Here is a 16832-nt window from a genome sequence, read left to right on the forward strand (position 1 = left end):
AGTATATGTAATGGCTACCTTTTCTCCCACAGCTGATGCGAATTGTGCTAGGTAGACAAAAGTAACACTTCCTGAGACAGAGCCAGAAAGAACATCACTGCTTCAGCTAATGAAGACTCAGAGCCATGCTCTGACTTACCCTAGCTCAACTATGATGAGGCAAGGGACCTGCCATGTCTTATCACAGGATAAGACCCTCCCAAGTTAGAGGAAGGCCACTTCTCTCCATAGCAGATGCAACAGATTCCATTATCGGAACTTATGACTGACACAGGGTTGCCACCTCTGGCAGAAAAACCTCTGGCCTTTGGAACGAAGTGCTGTTGAGCATTTACAGACTTATTCAAAATGGGAAAGGAAGGGGTTTTTAAAGGACATATATGCTTTCCTCTGGGAAGGCTTCCTTCTTTGCCCAGACACTGTGCATTATGTCTCCTGTCCTGCACCTGCTTGTTTAGGACGGCAACGATCCCATAGATGACGTGCTGCCTTGAGAAGTAGCTTAGACTCACAGGCATGTAGCACACACAACCCTCGCCAAAAGCACCATTCAAAATGGTGCCAGCATTTCAAAATGGTCCCTAGTTCAGGGGTCCCCAACCTTTTTGAGCCTGTGGGTACCTTTGCAATGCTGACAAAGGGTGGTGGGTGCAACTAAAAAATGGCTGCCAAAGGAGGTGGAGCCAACTACAAAATATCAGGGAGTGAGGTTAGGCATAAGTCTAATGAGTCTCCAAGGTTGGGGACGGAGGGTGGCAGTCGGGGGGGGGGGTTTCTCCACGTTACCCTTTGGTATGCAGCATCCCCAACATCTATATGTGCCCCCTTGCCCAGTTAATCCAGGGGTTTAGGCTGGGTTGCCACCAGCACACTGATGACACCCAGTTGTATCTGTTGGTGGACAGATGGAAGGACTCTATCCCAGATACTTTAGCCAGGACACTGGAGGCTGTGGCTGGTTGGTTACAGCAGAGCTGGCTGAAATCAAATCCATCAAAGACAGAGGTCCTCTGCCTGAGTCGTGGTGGGTTGGGGTCAGGCCATGGTTCTCCATGCAACAGTCACCTCTGGGTTAGACTACTGTAACCTGCCCTACACAGGGCTGCCCTTGAACCTGACCCAGAAATTGCAGCTGGTACACAGTGTAGCGGCGCACCTGCTGACTGGGACGTCAGTGTAGGTGCACATTCAGCCAGCGCTGCACCAGCTGCACTTGCTCCCAGTTGAGTAGTGGATCAGGTTCAAGGTTATGGTACTAACTTTTAAGGCCCTATGCAGTCAGGGACCAACATACCTGCAGGATTGCCTCTCCCCATATGTACCCCGGAGAGTCCTATGCTCATCAGAACAACATCTCCTGGTAGTCCCCAGCCCAAAAGACATCTGTTTAGCCTCAACTAGAGCCAGAGTTTTCTCAGCTCTAGCTCCAGCCTGGAAGAGCAGGCTTCCAATTGAGATCAGGGCCCTATGGGACTTACTACAATCCTGTAGGGCCTGTAAAATGGAGCTGTTCTGCCAGGACTTCGGCTGAGGCAGCAGATGTCTGATTCCATCAGCCTCCCCTGCACAAACCCACTTAAATTATGCACCGCACCAACTTATGAAGTATGTAATCCTTACTTTCCTATCAAACATTCTTCTATTACTGGTTTAACAACATAAAACCCACCACTTACAACTTAGTATGCATATAAAATTATACTATTTCGAATATTTGCAAAATTTAGAAGTATTAATGCCTTTGTTTCCGAGAGAGAAAAATCCAAGTGTACCCAGTAGTTAGGAAAAACTTGCAAACTTGATGCACCCTTATGCTACTACGGCACATGCATCATTAATTTTCTGTCGTCAGAGAGACAAAAAAAAATGAAAGCAATAAAGCAATTCTGCAGTAAAGAAAGTACATGATCCACACAGAAACACTCTCAACCAGCATATTTTGATATTAAGTAAAAATTTATAACATTGAAAAATACTGAACTCTTTAATAAGGTACTATCATTAAACACATTATAGGATATTAATAGTTGCCAAAATTATTTATATTTAAATAGAAAATCTTGAAAATGTGCAAGTCTATTCCAGATCATTTTCATAAAAATTTTCACTCTACACATTGAGTAAAACCTTGTATTTCCAAAGAGGGAAATATCATAGGTGTGTGTTTGTTAAAAAGGTTTTCCCCTCAACAGCCAAATTTTTACACTTGAAAAGCTGAGACTGTTCTCAGACTTTTTCATGTTATACATCCGAGTGTGAAAAACCTGGTCTTAATAAGCGTTCCATTCAGTTTAAAAGATAAAATATGTTACAAGAGGGTTTCCCCCTCCCCTCTTCAGCATTCCTCCAAATCTTCCATTTTTTCTGCTGAGAAAAAAGTCTGGAAAATTTTAAATAGGGCTCAAAAAATGAAACACAATTTTACTTATTCAAAATGGGAAAGGAAGGGGTTTTTAAAGGACATATATGCTTTCCTCTGGGAAGGCTTCCTTCTTTGCCCAGACACTGTGCATTATGTCTCCTGTCCTGCACCTGCTTGTTTAGGACGGCAACGATCCCATAGATGACGTGCTGCCTTGAGAAGTAGCTTAGACTCACAGGCATGTAGCACACACAACCCTCGCCAAAAGCACCATTCAAAATGGTGCCAGCATTTCAAAATGGTCCCTAGTTCAGGGGTCCCCAACCTTTTTGAGCCTGTGGGTACCTTTGCAATGCTGACAAAGGGTGGTGGGTGCAACTAAAAAATGGCTGCCAAAGGAGGTGGAGCCAACTACAAAATATCAGGGAGTGAGGTTAGGCATAAGTCTAATGAGTCTCCAAGGTTGGGGACGGAGGGTGGCAGTCGGGGGGGGGGGTTTCTCCACGTTACCCTTTGGTATGCAGCATCCCCAACATCTATATGTGCCCCCTTGCCCAGTTAATCCAGGGGTTTAGGCTGGGTTGCCACCAGCACACTGATGACACCCAGTTGTATCTGTTGGTGGACAGATGGAAGGACTCTATCCCAGATACTTTAGCCAGGACACTGGAGGCTGTGGCTGGTTGGTTACAGCAGAGCTGGCTGAAATCAAATCCATCAAAGACAGAGGTCCTCTGCCTGAGTCGTGGTGGGTTGGGGTCAGGCCATGGTTCTCCATGCAACAGTCACCTCTGGGTTAGACTACTGTAACCTGCCCTACACAGGGCTGCCCTTGAACCTGACCCAGAAATTGCAGCTGGTACACAGTGTAGCGGCGCACCTGCTGACTGGGACGTCAGTGTAGGTGCACATTCAGCCAGCGCTGCACCAGCTGCACTTGCTCCCAGTTGAGTAGTGGATCAGGTTCAAGGTTATGGTACTAACTTTTAAGGCCCTATGCAGTCAGGGACCAACATACCTGCAGGATTGCCTCTCCCCATATGTACCCCGGAGAGTCCTATGCTCATCAGAACAACATCTCCTGGTAGTCCCCAGCCCAAAAGACATCTGTTTAGCCTCAACTAGAGCCAGAGTTTTCTCAGCTCTAGCTCCAGCCTGGAAGAGCAGGCTTCCAATTGAGATCAGGGCCCTATGGGACTTACTACAATCCTGTAGGGCCTGTAAAATGGAGCTGTTCTGCCAGGACTTCGGCTGAGGCAGCAGATGTCTGATTCCATCAGCCTCCCCTGCACAAACCCACTTAAATTATGCACCGCACCAACTTATGAAGTATGTAATCCTTACTTTCCTATCAAACATTCTTCTATTACTGGTTTAACAACATAAAACCCACCACTTACAACTTAGTATGCATATAAAATTATACTATTTCGAATATTTGCAAAATTTAGAAGTATTAATGCCTTTGTTTCCGAGAGAGAAAAATCCAAGTGTACCCAGTAGTTAGGAAAAACTTGCAAACTTGATGCACCCTTATGCTACTACGGCACATGCATCATTAATTTTCTGTCGTCAGAGAGACAAAAAAAAATGAAAGCAATAAAGCAATTCTGCAGTAAAGAAAGTACATGATCCACACAGAAACACTCTCAACCAGCATATTTTGATATTAAGTAAAAATTTATAACATTGAAAAATACTGAACTCTTTAATAAGGTACTATCATTAAACACATTATAGGATATTAATAGTTGCCAAAATTATTTATATTTAAATAGAAAATCTTGAAAATGTGCAAGTCTATTCCAGATCATTTTCATAAAAATTTTCACTCTACACATTGAGTAAAACCTTGTATTTCCAAAGAGGGAAATATCATAGGTGTGTGTTTGTTAAAAAGGTTTTCCCCTCAACAGCCAAATTTTTACACTTGAAAAGCTGAGACTGTTCTCAGACTTTTTCATGTTATACATCCGAGTGTGAAAAACCTGGTCTTAATAAGCGTTCCATTCAGTTTAAAAGATAAAATATGTTACAAGAGGGTTTCCCCCTCCCCTCTTCAGCATTCCTCCAAATCTTCCATTTTTTCTGCTGAGAAAAAAGTCTGGAAAATTTTAAATAGGGCTCAAAAAATGAAACACAATTTTAAAGAATTTTTGTGGGTCTTCACATTTTTACCTGAAACCAGACAGGCACAAGTCAAGGGCTCTTTATTTGTCAGATTTAAAAGGTTAGATACAACAAATCTATTGAGTATGATTTAGGACACAAGTCTTCATAAGTTTGTTTAACCTCATGACAAGGCATACCATTTGGTTATTTTTATAAATAAGTGTTCAATTTATTCTGTAGATCCAAAGTCACTAGCTTCACTCTAACTCCAATATGCAGCTTTTCATGACAGTCATGCTACTATTTTAGCATTTTATAAATACCCCACCTGGACTTGACATGAGTATCAAAACCAAAAAAATACTTTTTTTGTGCATAGCCCTACATTCTATCCCACCCTCTACTTGGGGAAACCCACTGACTCAGATGGGCCTCTTTCCACTATATACACCAACTGCATGAAGTAAAACGAAAACCTTGCTTTGAAGGCAAGGAGAGGTAAAGGCTTGGATGAAAACAAAAGGTGCTATGGTCAGTTTCTATCCAAACCGTATGCTCCATCCTACATGCATAAAAAACTTTGGACAAGGGTACAAGTTCTTTACCATATAGCGTTCAAAAGATATTGCTTTTCTTGGAAGTTTCAAGTTGTTTAGGTTCACACCTGCTGCATCACCTTGGAGTCTTTACCTCTATATACAGTATTATCTTACAGTCTCAAATAATTTTTATTACCACACCTCAAATAATTTTTATTTAATGTTATATACTTATCTTTTCATGAAATTATTTACATTCATAGTCATGAAGAGATCAATTTATCCAAAGAATACATTTTGTCTTCTGAACCATCATTTATAGCATTTTCAGTGCTTGCATCACAGGGAGAAAAGAGTGGAGTGCTTAAAGACATCCATAATCCCCACCCACTGACTTTCCCCAATTTTGTTCACAGCCTCAAAATTGTATTTGGTATTTTTATTATGTGGAATAGATTTAAAAATCAATATACATTCTCTACAAACATAACTACAAATATACCCAATACAAACTGCATTTTACTACACCTACTTTAGCACATGCATCTTAATATTTGCAATCTGATAGGCAGGAAAGAACAAAAGTTGAAAATAGAAAACAAAAATTTTGTAATAAACAGAAATATTTGAACTGTTTCATACAGACCAAATTAGCAACATATTCAAACAGGGAAATATTTATTTATTCACATTTTTATCCCGCCCTCCCAGGCCTAGGCCAACCTTTATATCTTTGTACAGCCAACCCTCTTTCACCCCACTGCAGAGTATAAAAAGGGAAGGCTATAACAGTAATTTGTAATGCTTATGTTCTGTCCCAACACTGAAGTCTTCAATAGGTTTTATCATATATATTATAGCAAATTAGCGTGGACAAGATTACATTTAAACAAACATACTTCAACATGTATTATATATCTATACTATATATATATATACTATACGAAAGAATTATTCTGTAATACTTTAGAATACTGTTTTTTACTCCATACTTCACACTAAGTATATTATTGACTTAAAAGCATTTTGCTCAGTCCAAAAGAGAGAATATTTCCACACGAGTTTTCAGTGCTATCTAAAACTTCCAGTCTTCGTATTGAAAAAAAGTGGCAAAACTCACCCACCCATTCTCTTGGGTATTTGCCCTGGCCTTATCACTGGACAGCAGCAATCCACAGTGGATTATTCCTGTCACTAATCATGTTCACTCTGACCTAGATGGCACAGGCTAGCCCAATCTCATTAAATCTCAGAAGCTAAGTAGGATCATCCTTGTTTAGTACCTGGATGGAAGACCACCAAGGAAGTCCAGGGTTGCTATTCAGAGGCAGGCAATGGCAAAGCACCGCTGTTTGTCTTGCCTCGAAAACCCCATTAGGGGTAGCCATAAACTGGCTGAGACACAAGCAAGCTCTAGTACAGGGGTGTCAAACACATTTGTTATGAGGGCCAGCTGCAAGGGAGGGAGTACTGGGGGGGGGAGTGGGCGGAGCCACTCCATTGTGGCTTCAGCATGGCATAACAACCACGGCTGCAGCAGTCAGTCATCATGGGAGCATCTGCCCAGCGCTGCACTGCTGCCTCTCCAGTCCGCCTATGTGGGTTTTCCTTTGCACACACACCCCAGCCCATGGGGCCTTGCAGTGAGGACACACCAACTTGGAGCTTACCAGCTGCTGTCCTTTATACAGTTTCTATCTCTGGTACTTGGCATTATGTTTTATGGCACACATGGCCTGGCCCAACAAAGTGACATTTATGTCAGATCCAGCCCTTGTAACAAATGAGTTTGACACCTCTGGTTTACAGTATGTCACCCTTATGTCAGTCTTAACAGGAAGATGACAAGCAAGTTTTATAAATAATATTATTGCAGCATGAAGCAATTTCGTATGATAGCACAGAAATCAGTGTTTATGGAATACATTAGTTCATTGTCTGCCTTATTATTCTTTGGAGATTTGAATGGGATTCCCAAAAACAGAGTTAAATGGCTTAGGGCAGAGGTGTCGAACTCATTTGTTATGAGGGCCAGATTTGACATAAATGAGACCTTGTTGGGCCGGGCCATGTGTGTCATCAAATGTAATGCCAGGTAGCAGAGATATAAACTTTATAAAGGACACAAACACAAAGGTGGGTTTTTTTACTTAAAATAATAACATGCTTAAAACATTAGCATTCTTGCAATATTTTGTGTATTAAACAGTGTCTGATAACTGACACCTCTTGCTCTGAATTATTGCATCAAAAAGTCTGTGCTGTTGCAATCTTGAGTATGCTGTTCAGGTGTGTATCTGTAAGCTGCAAACCTACGATGACACAGCAGAACTGGAAGAAGAAGCAGAAGACAGCCAGTTCCACTGCAGACCTGATAGAAGCCCTCCGGGGGCCTGACCTGCCCCCTGGGCCGCATGTTTGACACCCCTGCTCTAAGCACTGAGAAACAGTCCACAACATTAAGGCAGAAGAGAAGAATAAGTTGTTCAAGACACAGCATCAATTCAGACCCTGAAAATCCCAGGAGCCTCCCATACACTTTTCAGTTCAGGCCCTTGTCTCAGGATTTCATGTTCATCACTGCAAGTAGGGGAAATGTTACGTAGATATATATATTGCTCTATTTTACAACCCAGCCATCTGTAAAAATAGAGGGTGGGAAGCTGAAATCTGGGTGAATCATACAGCATCTTAATACACTGTAGTGGCAATTGCACATTATGTGAACACCCAAATCTCCACACTACAGCATACTACCAGGATAATCAGTACAAAGATCTTCCCATATCTGAACAACAATGTTAAGGATAAGCAGACCTGGAATTCATTTCAGAGCTGTGTTGGTCTGCAGTAGAACAGCTAGATTCGTGTCCAGTAGCATGTCATTATCTGGGCTGTGCCACCAGAGGCCTACTAGGCCCAGGGAGCCTGGCTAGCAGTAGGGGAGGCTGGGCCTACAAACCCCAGAAGGCCTTGGAATGTTTTGGCACCGATTTTGACCAACAGGGAAGAAAAGGGCTGGGGAATAAAAGAATTGGGGCGAGAGGAAAAGCTGTTCTTCTTCCCAGGGAACAGAGCCAGAAGAGAGGCTGCTGTGGGGAAGAGACCCTCATCCTGAGGGAAGGGTGAGTAGTCTAAAGCCACTTGAGATAGTGAGCTAGGGACAGTATATATTTAGACGTGTTAGGGCATTTAATTTCTTTTCACCCACTTACTGTTATTATTCCTGTACCTTGTTTGTTTGACCTCCTATAGAATAAACCTTTTCCTTGTTGTACTCTGCCTGGTCCTCACGCCTATTACACGGCCAAAAGGGAGGTCTGAAGGTCTCGGGAGGGTGCTCTGGGCCTTCTCAAGGGATCCTAAATCCAGAGTGGTGGCACCACACCTGAGCCATGACATAGCACCTTAGAGACTAACAAGATTTTGGGGGAGTATAAGCTCTCAGGGACCGCTGACTGGAAAAAGACACACTATTAAGGAAACAGACTATAAGAACCCTCTGTAAGAGTTAAGCCAACAGAGTCAATTTTAAAGAGTATACTGATATTTAGAAAGCCTTTTTCTACTAAAGAAAACATGCCCTATTTAAATGCATTTTGTTTTAATATTTGTTTAAATGAAAATGATGGCACTGAGTAAAGTACCAACTTTTTGACATTAAGCACTTTCCCCCCTCCCACAAAAGGGCACTCAATTTAATATGTAATTGCTGAGCTCCAACTAAATTATGTCCAAGCATCTATAGATCTAATAGTGACGTGTAGACCCAGGAGTGCAGAAGAAACTGAAGTGCTGAAAAAAAATACATTGGGTGTTTAAATTTTCCCCAAATTAAAAAAGAAAAGACAACACACTAATCAGAAGAGCTGGTGGCGGCGGCTGCAGGAAGCCCCTCTGGGCCCAGCCAACGCAGATACTGGAAGCCCCTCCAGGCCCGCCCACCACGGTGGTGGACAGCTTGAGAGCCTCCGGGCTTCCCACCATGGTGGCAGATGCCATGAGAGGCTCTGGACTCGGAGCAGCTCCCAGGCACTGCCACTGTGGCCCCCAAGCTCTAAAGTGGATGGTAGGGAGATGGGAAGGGAGATGGGATTCCTGCCCCCATGAGTCTCGTGGGCCCCCCACTTGTATCTATTTACTTCATTTACACAGTTTAAATGTAAGGAAAAACAAAAGGCACAGAAAACCAACACCCTAATTTTAGCACACCCAAAGAACTGTGTGATAAGTTACATCTGTGGTCACCCACTCATCCATTTCAACAGGAGTGATTTCTCTTCTGCGGAAGTCACTGGGACACTCAACTACCACTTTCTATAGCATCACTTGTTAGTTCCATACTAGATGGGTAGTTGCAGTATCCCAATATGTGAGGGGAGAGTACAAAGACAGTAAGAATTTTAGCTTTGATTTCAGTCAGAATGTCATGAACTTTGCACTAGCTGATGTGTTTTAACAGTGCATTCATATGCCCACACTGCTGCAAGTTCCCTAAATGGGACAACATGTCCTGGCTCTGTTTCACATTAGCCCAAATGTAGTATGTTCACAAATGTAGTATGTTCTCTGCTACTGCCATTGCAAATGAGCACACACTAAAATATATGCTGTGCTGGCATTTCAAGCTGAGACATCTTCAAGTGAACATGTGGGTTAATAGTATACTCTGTCAATTTCATGATACTACAATTTGAAACTGTACACTAAATTATGAGACTTTATAACTAGAAACATGCAACAGAATGGACAAGTGAAAACTCAGTATAAAGACTTCCAACAGTAAACAACTGAAGAACACATACAGAATCACATTATTTATACCTAAATCCAGTTCCCTATATTCTGAGGCTTTCTCAAAATATTCTGAAACTCTCTTCCTATACACTATCACACTGGGGGAACATTTGGGGGCACCTTCATAATCGGGACAAAACCCACAAATCCCAGCAACTTCTGACCAGGCCCATAGGGTTATACTCCTACCTTGGAACAAATAGGAACTTTAAAGTTGCTAGAATGCCACTGACTCCTGCCCTCTTGCCCACAGGAAAGCCACACCCATCAGTCTTCAGTATCAGTACCTATATCTATAGTTGTGTGCCAAATCCACTATGCATTGAAGTCCCCCACAATCACTGGCCAGGATCTGTGGCACTTTCTTTCATCTTCTTACTTAGTACACTGCATATTCTAGGGTATGGCTCTAACTCAGTAGCAGAGCATCCCCTTTGTACGCAGAAGGTCTCAAATTTAACCTCTGGCATATCCAGTTAAAAATACAAGGTAGTATTTCCAAGTTAAAGGACAAGGGAGCCAGCGTGGTGTTTTGGTTTAGATCGGTGGACTCTAATCTGGAGAACTGGGTTTGATCCCCCACTCCTCCAAATGAAGCCTGCTGGGTGGCCTTGGGCCAGTCACAGTTCTCCCAGAGCTCTCTCTATCTCACAGGATGCCTGTTGTGGGGAGAAGAAGGGAAGATTATTGTAAGCCACTTTGAGACTCCTTAGGATAGAGAAAAGCAGGTTATAAAAACCAACTCTTCTTCTTCTTCTAGTAGGTGATGGAGAAACCCCTGAGACCCTGAAGACCCACTGCCAGTCAGAGCAGAAAATACTGACCTTGATGGACCAATGGTATGATTCAGTATAAGACAGTTTCATGCATTTGTTATTATCCCAAAGAATGAGAAATAGCAAATAACTACTTCAGATAGCCCAATTCTTGTGAGATCCTTTAAAAGTCTGACATTCAACATTCTACAATAGGTTTAGGAATTAGGAATTATTACTACTCAGTTTCCCTTTTTCATGTGGGACTGGGCAGAGAAGACATCTTTGCTATTTACACCCTTTAGCCTCAGGCAAAGATAATTAGAATACTTTCTCTAAGATTCAAAAAGCTCAACACTGAATAGACCTGGAGCCTTTCCAGATGACAGTTCTGTCACACAGGGAACATACAATCTTTACTCAGCTCAGAATACAAGTGACCCTCCCCCAGCCTTTTAGCTGTGGGGAAATAGTTTAGTTTTCCCACAATCTGAAGGGTGAATCATGAGAAAAACACTGCTGCATCAGACAAAAGTTCAATGAAGTCCAGCAATCTATTTTTCACAGTTCTATAAACCTACCCATTTTTATCGTGCCGTTCTTCTGAGGAGCTCAGGGTGGCATACAGGGCTCTCCCCTCCACCATTTTAACAATCACCCTGTGAGGCAGTTTAGGCTCAAAGAGTGTCAGATCCAAGGTCACCCAGTAGACTTTATGGCTAAGTGGGGATCTGAACTTGAATCTCTCCACAAGTCCTAATCCAACACTCTAACCACTACATCAAAAGTTGGCACAGAAATGCCTCTGTGATACTCACAAGCAGGGAATAAAGGCAACAAGTTCTCCCTCGTCCTGACACTGCTATCTTGAAGCACCTGATGTTCATAGATGCCCTGCCACAAAACAATAATGTTTTGTCTAGATGTTTATCTAGATGTTTCAACAAATGTTGAGAATGTTTCATCTAGATGTTTCAACAAATGACAAATCACCTAGAATGTGCCTAGTACCCTTTTACAGGCATCTAATTTAGTGATTATCTTGTGGCCGTGACTTTTGTAAAGTAATACATTATACGAAGAATAAATCTAATCCAAGTTCAATTCAAGGTGCTAGATATAACCTTTGAAGCCCCTAATGACCTACGACTCAAGTATATAAAGGACCATCTCTTGCCAGCTGCAGAATTCTGCTTGTCACCTTCCAGTTGCCCCAACATTTAGAGTGGTTTGTTTAGTATCTGCTAGAGCTTACCCTTTCTCTATAGTGGCTCCCTCCTTTCCAAACAAATACCTTGAACCGGGGAGGGGGACATTAGCTTTAGACCATTCTATTTGCAAGGGCTTTTAATTGTATTTAAGTTGTTTTTCCACAGGAGGGGTGTTTGGTATATTTTGGTAAAATATTTGGTATATTTTAATGTTGGAATTGTAATCCACAGGGAAAGGCAGGTTATAAATATTTTAAAATTATTCTTTATTGTCTTGTGTATTTTATTAAAACAACAGCTTAAGTCACAAGCGGGGGGGGGGGGGGGGGGACAGGGTAAATCACTGAAACCCATTTTCCCATTTTGTAAATTACATCTCCTAAGCAAAGATCATGCAACACTTTTGCTCATTTGAAAACTGCCTTTTTCTAGCAAGAGACTAGCAGTGCAATCCTAACATTACACCCTTCTAAGCCCATTGAAGGCAATAGGCTTGGAAAGGCGTCACTCTCCTTAGGACTGCGCTGTAAAGAAGCAAGGGCTGGTATTTATTGTGGAAGATCAGTGTTTTTCCATATACATTATTAATTGTTCACAATGATGAGAGGTGGTAATCACGATTTCCTTTGGAAATATGTGTTGGTACTTACTTTGGCACATGATTTCTATGGTCAGTTGACCTCCTCATTAATCCTGTCAGCAGTTAAGCTACAGTCCTCTAATTTGGTGATGGGCAACCTCCATTTGGAGGATGCAGACCTTAAGGTACATCCCATCCAGGCCCAGACCTCTCTCCCATTTTAGGGTCCAGACAGGTCAGCCATTTCGCTTCTCCCCTTCAAATCCTAGCTCCAACCAGGTGAGAGATCAGGCATGCTATACAACCTTTACCCCATTGTCCCCAGTTTATTGTCCCATATTTCTCTGCAAAAAGTCTATCACTGTAGAGCAGGAATGGACAAATGCCATGCAGCAGGTTAGCTAGAAATGTCACTGTGGTGCCTACTATTTTTAGCAATTACTTTATTAGTGTCTTGCAGCAATTCTTGGGGATAATACAAAACCTATTTATCATTTTGCATCAGAATATTTTGTCATACAAAAAATTAAATCTGCATGAAGTTACCACTCCTTGTTTATATGCAAACTAAACATAACTATTCAAAAGGGTTGGATGAATTAACTTTTTTAACCAGTTGCTTTCTATACTAGTTCCAATATTCAACAATGGAACTATGAAAAACTGGGGTTTCGGTTTAGGTTAAGATTATAGGTTACCTTTTTGTTGTGCTGATAACCAGGGTTATCCCTATATTTATATGCCACAACACTTGGGATAGAAATAATAAGAAATTATTCTCATTACAATACAAAACCCTGACAGCTGAAAAGTGTGTTTAACTCTTAATTTTCAGGCTAGTTTCTACACCAAAAGAAAGTTTATCAAGGCCTGTAGCAGAGACCATCTCCTACCCTGCCCTCCCCACATATAATACATGACCTATTCCTAATACCCACCCTAAAGAAATACGGGAAACGTGGTCATTATGATAATAGGTTTAGTTTACATTTCAAACTAAAGTACTTTAAGGCAACAGTATAACTGAAGTGCTTTATTTTAAAGTATGTGCTATTTGGCGTCATATGGAATGAGCTTGCAAGAAAGGCCATCATTGCAGCACACTCCTTCCTTACCCCAGTTTGTAAAGTGTTCTGAGCTGGTGTGTGTTCAGAAAAAGATAACTCACAGAAGTAGTATTCATGACACCTTTAATATCACAGGTCACAGACACTGCAGAGGACCAGCAAAAGTAACCCTTTCTCTTCAACATTATCTCTGATGACATTCCCTGGGTTTTTTTTTTTAAAAGAACTTCAGCTGTACATTAAGCAGTGGAGTGTACGTGCTTAAAATAAGGAGGGCAGCAAGTGGGTGATACACTCACCCTGCAGCACAGTCAGACTAAAGCAAGCTGCAGTTGAAAAGAACAGAGTATGGAAAAAGCAGAGACGTAAGTAGAGGGCCTACTCTCAATACCATATCAGTCACCCGTCTGCAGTCAGCCAGTAGCCACTTCCACCTGGTGCCCTCAACTGTAGCCCACTAAAACTAGCAACTGGATAGTGAAAGGATAGCTCCAAGATTTTGGAATTCTTCACCTCAGTGCTGTTTTCACAAAGAGGAATATAGCAACCTTGATCAAATTTCCCCTTAGCAGCCTTCCTTCTCTCCTACCAGGGACTCCCAATGAAGCAAGTGGAATATCAAAAGGAATGACCGGGATATGGCAGAATCAGGGGCTTTGGGTAGGAAACAAGGCTGTGTAATAAATACTTTTAAAAATTGCATGGGGAAGACCATACTAGTTCAAAACATAATTATAAGATGTATTTATAGAAACTAATATATTCTAAATTGTGTTGTTTTACAAGTGCTAATATAATCATTAACAGAAGGGAGAATTATGGTTTTTCATCTGGACAATACCTGAGCTGATGGAGCACCATCAGCTACACAACACGTAAATAACTGTTTTCATCCATAGAGGTTATCCTGTTGCTCTAAGGATGCTTAGTTACTTTGTTCTCAACTACATGCTACCTTTCACTCCCCCTATGTAAGAAGAATAATATATAACTGCCAACTACAAAACCATTTCTCACATCTGGATTTTATCCAACCAAATGGAATTTAGTACATATAGATAGAAGTGGCAAAATGTATTTTAGCTTACTGAAATTCAACAGGGAACATAAATGTATGTCATGTACCATGCTGATTTATTCAGACACATGATCATGGAAATGTTTTAAGTAAGTTAAGCATGAACAACAGCACACAGAATTGATCGGACGTTTCCCAATGCCACGCTATTCTATCACAGAGCTATTTTTTTCCTGAACAGCCACAAGACTTTAAACAGCAATTTTACTGATTTTTTTCTTAAAATTACAAAACATAATTCTACCAAATCAAGACATAAAACACAGCTTTAATTTGTGCTATTTACAAAAAATCAGCCTGCCACTATCCCCAAGAAGACTATCCCACATTTCTCCCAGACATACTAAACACAACTCTAAGTGTTTTGAAGGTTCTTTACGTAACTTTCACATTCCTCCTTACTCCTTTGCAATAATGTCCCCATTTTTTTGACCCAACAAACCTAGTGACTGGATTGCTTGCCTGAGAAGACAGGTCACAATACGACAGCGGAATGGAAATTTCCTCTCTAGACTTCAAATGGCAAAGTAATTAGGAGGACCTGAAGACCAAGTGAATGAAAAAACTCACATCATATCCAAGACCCTCTTCTGACAGAAAGATGACCTTGGTGACACAAAGGATAGACATATGTTCTCTGATCTTCCTTACCATTTCAATATTTGTTCCAAAATTTCCACATACTTGCAAAATGAGTGTAATCAACGCTAAATGGTAGCCAACTGCAGAACACCCACTGGTTTTGGTATGAATTACACTTCAAGCATACATTCTGTGACATCATTCTGAAAGCAGTTTTCTGTAACTTCCTCAATATGCACATGCTCAGCCTCAGAGAACCTCACACCATAAGGGAAGAGAAGACTTACAGCCCATGGATACAAACTATAAGACCCAGTTTAGTCAACATTTCTGATAGGACGTTTCAAATTATTATGAGCCAGAAAACAAAAGCAAGAGAGGAAGAGAGTGCTTGAGAAGTAGTAAGGAGAATACATCCTTCCCAGACCACCAGGGCAATTACTCCATGGTGGATGGAGCTACCTACGGGAAGAAAGAGAGGCAGAAATGAAACTACATCCGCCGCGTCTGCCTCTTTCTCCGCGGAGCAGCCTTCCAACAGGAGAGCCACTTCTCAGTCAGCCGACAGCGACAGCCTACAGGGAGGGGGGAGGGAGAAGCAGCGGGCCCGAGGCGAAGAAGGGGAGAGGGAGGGAGGGAGGGAGGGAGGGAGGGAGGAACGGTCTCTCTCATCGCGTCCTCAGCATGGGGACTCCCCCAGCAGGACCCTGCCCCATTCAACACTGACGCGGTTGCCGGGAAAGGAGGAGCCTGATGGTGGCCCTAGGTGGTCCCCTCCTCGGCAACCCTGGTGTGCGGGAGGAGGAAATTATGAGGGGAGTCAGGCGGGGACACGCGTTAAGAAAACCGACACCCCCCACCCCCCAACACACACACACCTCCCTCCCCACCATCCTTCCCTCCCCCAGTTATTCCGAGTCTCGGTCCATCCAGGCTCCGCTCCCGCAGAAAGCGAGATAACGGGAGGCAGGCGAGGAGGCGCGCCACAAGCCGCGGCGGCGGCAGAGGAGCCCTCCTCTTCGGCGGCTCCCCCCCCCCCCCCCCCCCCCCCCCCCCCCCCCCCCGGCCCCCCCGGGCTGTGTGGGGGCCACCAGCTCAGGCCAAGGCCGGGCAGGTCCGGCCGCCTCTCGCTCCCTCCACCGGCCTCCCCCCCGCCGCCGCCGCCTCGCTCCGTCCGGCGCCTCACTTACCCCAGCTCTTGGCCGTGCGCCCTAGGAACTCGCCGCTGTTGGGGTTGTAGATGAACCGCCGCCACTCGGCCATGGACTCGCGGAAGGGCTTCTTCTCCTCTTTGGCCATGGCTGTCTGGCTGAGGGAGGGGAGGCAGAGGAAGGAGCAGGAGGGCGGAGAAAAGGGGGGCTGCGGATTCCCGAGCAGGGGCCTCTCCCGGCCGAAACAACAGCGGCGCTTCAGAACCGCTAAGTAACTGTCCCTCAGGCGCCCGGCGGGAGAGGAGAGGAGAGGGAAAAGAGGCTGGGCCAGTCACACGGCCTCAGCCACCGAGCAAGCGCCTCCTCACCCCCCCCCCCCCGCCTTCCTCCCACACCCCCCCGCCGGTCGACGTCAGCACCCGTCGCAGCCAGTGAGCGGCCGGCATTGGCTCCCGTCGCTGCCACCTGTCGGAGGGCCGAAGGAAAAACAGAGAGGCTGATTGCTTCAAAGCGTGCCCTGTGAGAGCGGACGCCGGTTGCCCGCGTCTTCTAAGGGAAGCCTTCAGGAGGCCCACCGCCTCCTCCCATTCCTTTTTCC

General features: G+C 43.5%; 1 protein-coding gene across 1 annotated transcript in view; it reads right to left on the reverse strand.

Annotated features, from left to right (window-relative positions):
• Positions 1-16615, reverse strand: part of ATP1B3 (ATPase, Na+/K+ transporting, beta 3 polypeptide) — a 57766-nt gene extending 41151 nt beyond the window's left edge. The window contains exon 1 of the mRNA XM_015413487.1: positions 16274-16615. Within this exon, the coding sequence (XP_015268973.1) occupies positions 16274-16382 (109 nt within the window). The 5' untranslated portion in view covers positions 16383-16615. The remainder of the gene's footprint in view (positions 1-16273) is intronic.
• Between the last annotated feature and the right edge of the window lie 217 nt (positions 16616-16832).

The sequence above is a fragment of the Gekko japonicus genome, unplaced genomic scaffold (genome assembly GCF_001447785.1).
Source record: "Gekko japonicus isolate JY-2015 unplaced genomic scaffold, Gekko_japonicus_V1.1 scaffold155, whole genome shotgun sequence".
NCBI lineage: Eukaryota > Metazoa > Chordata > Lepidosauria > Squamata > Gekkonidae > Gekko > Gekko japonicus.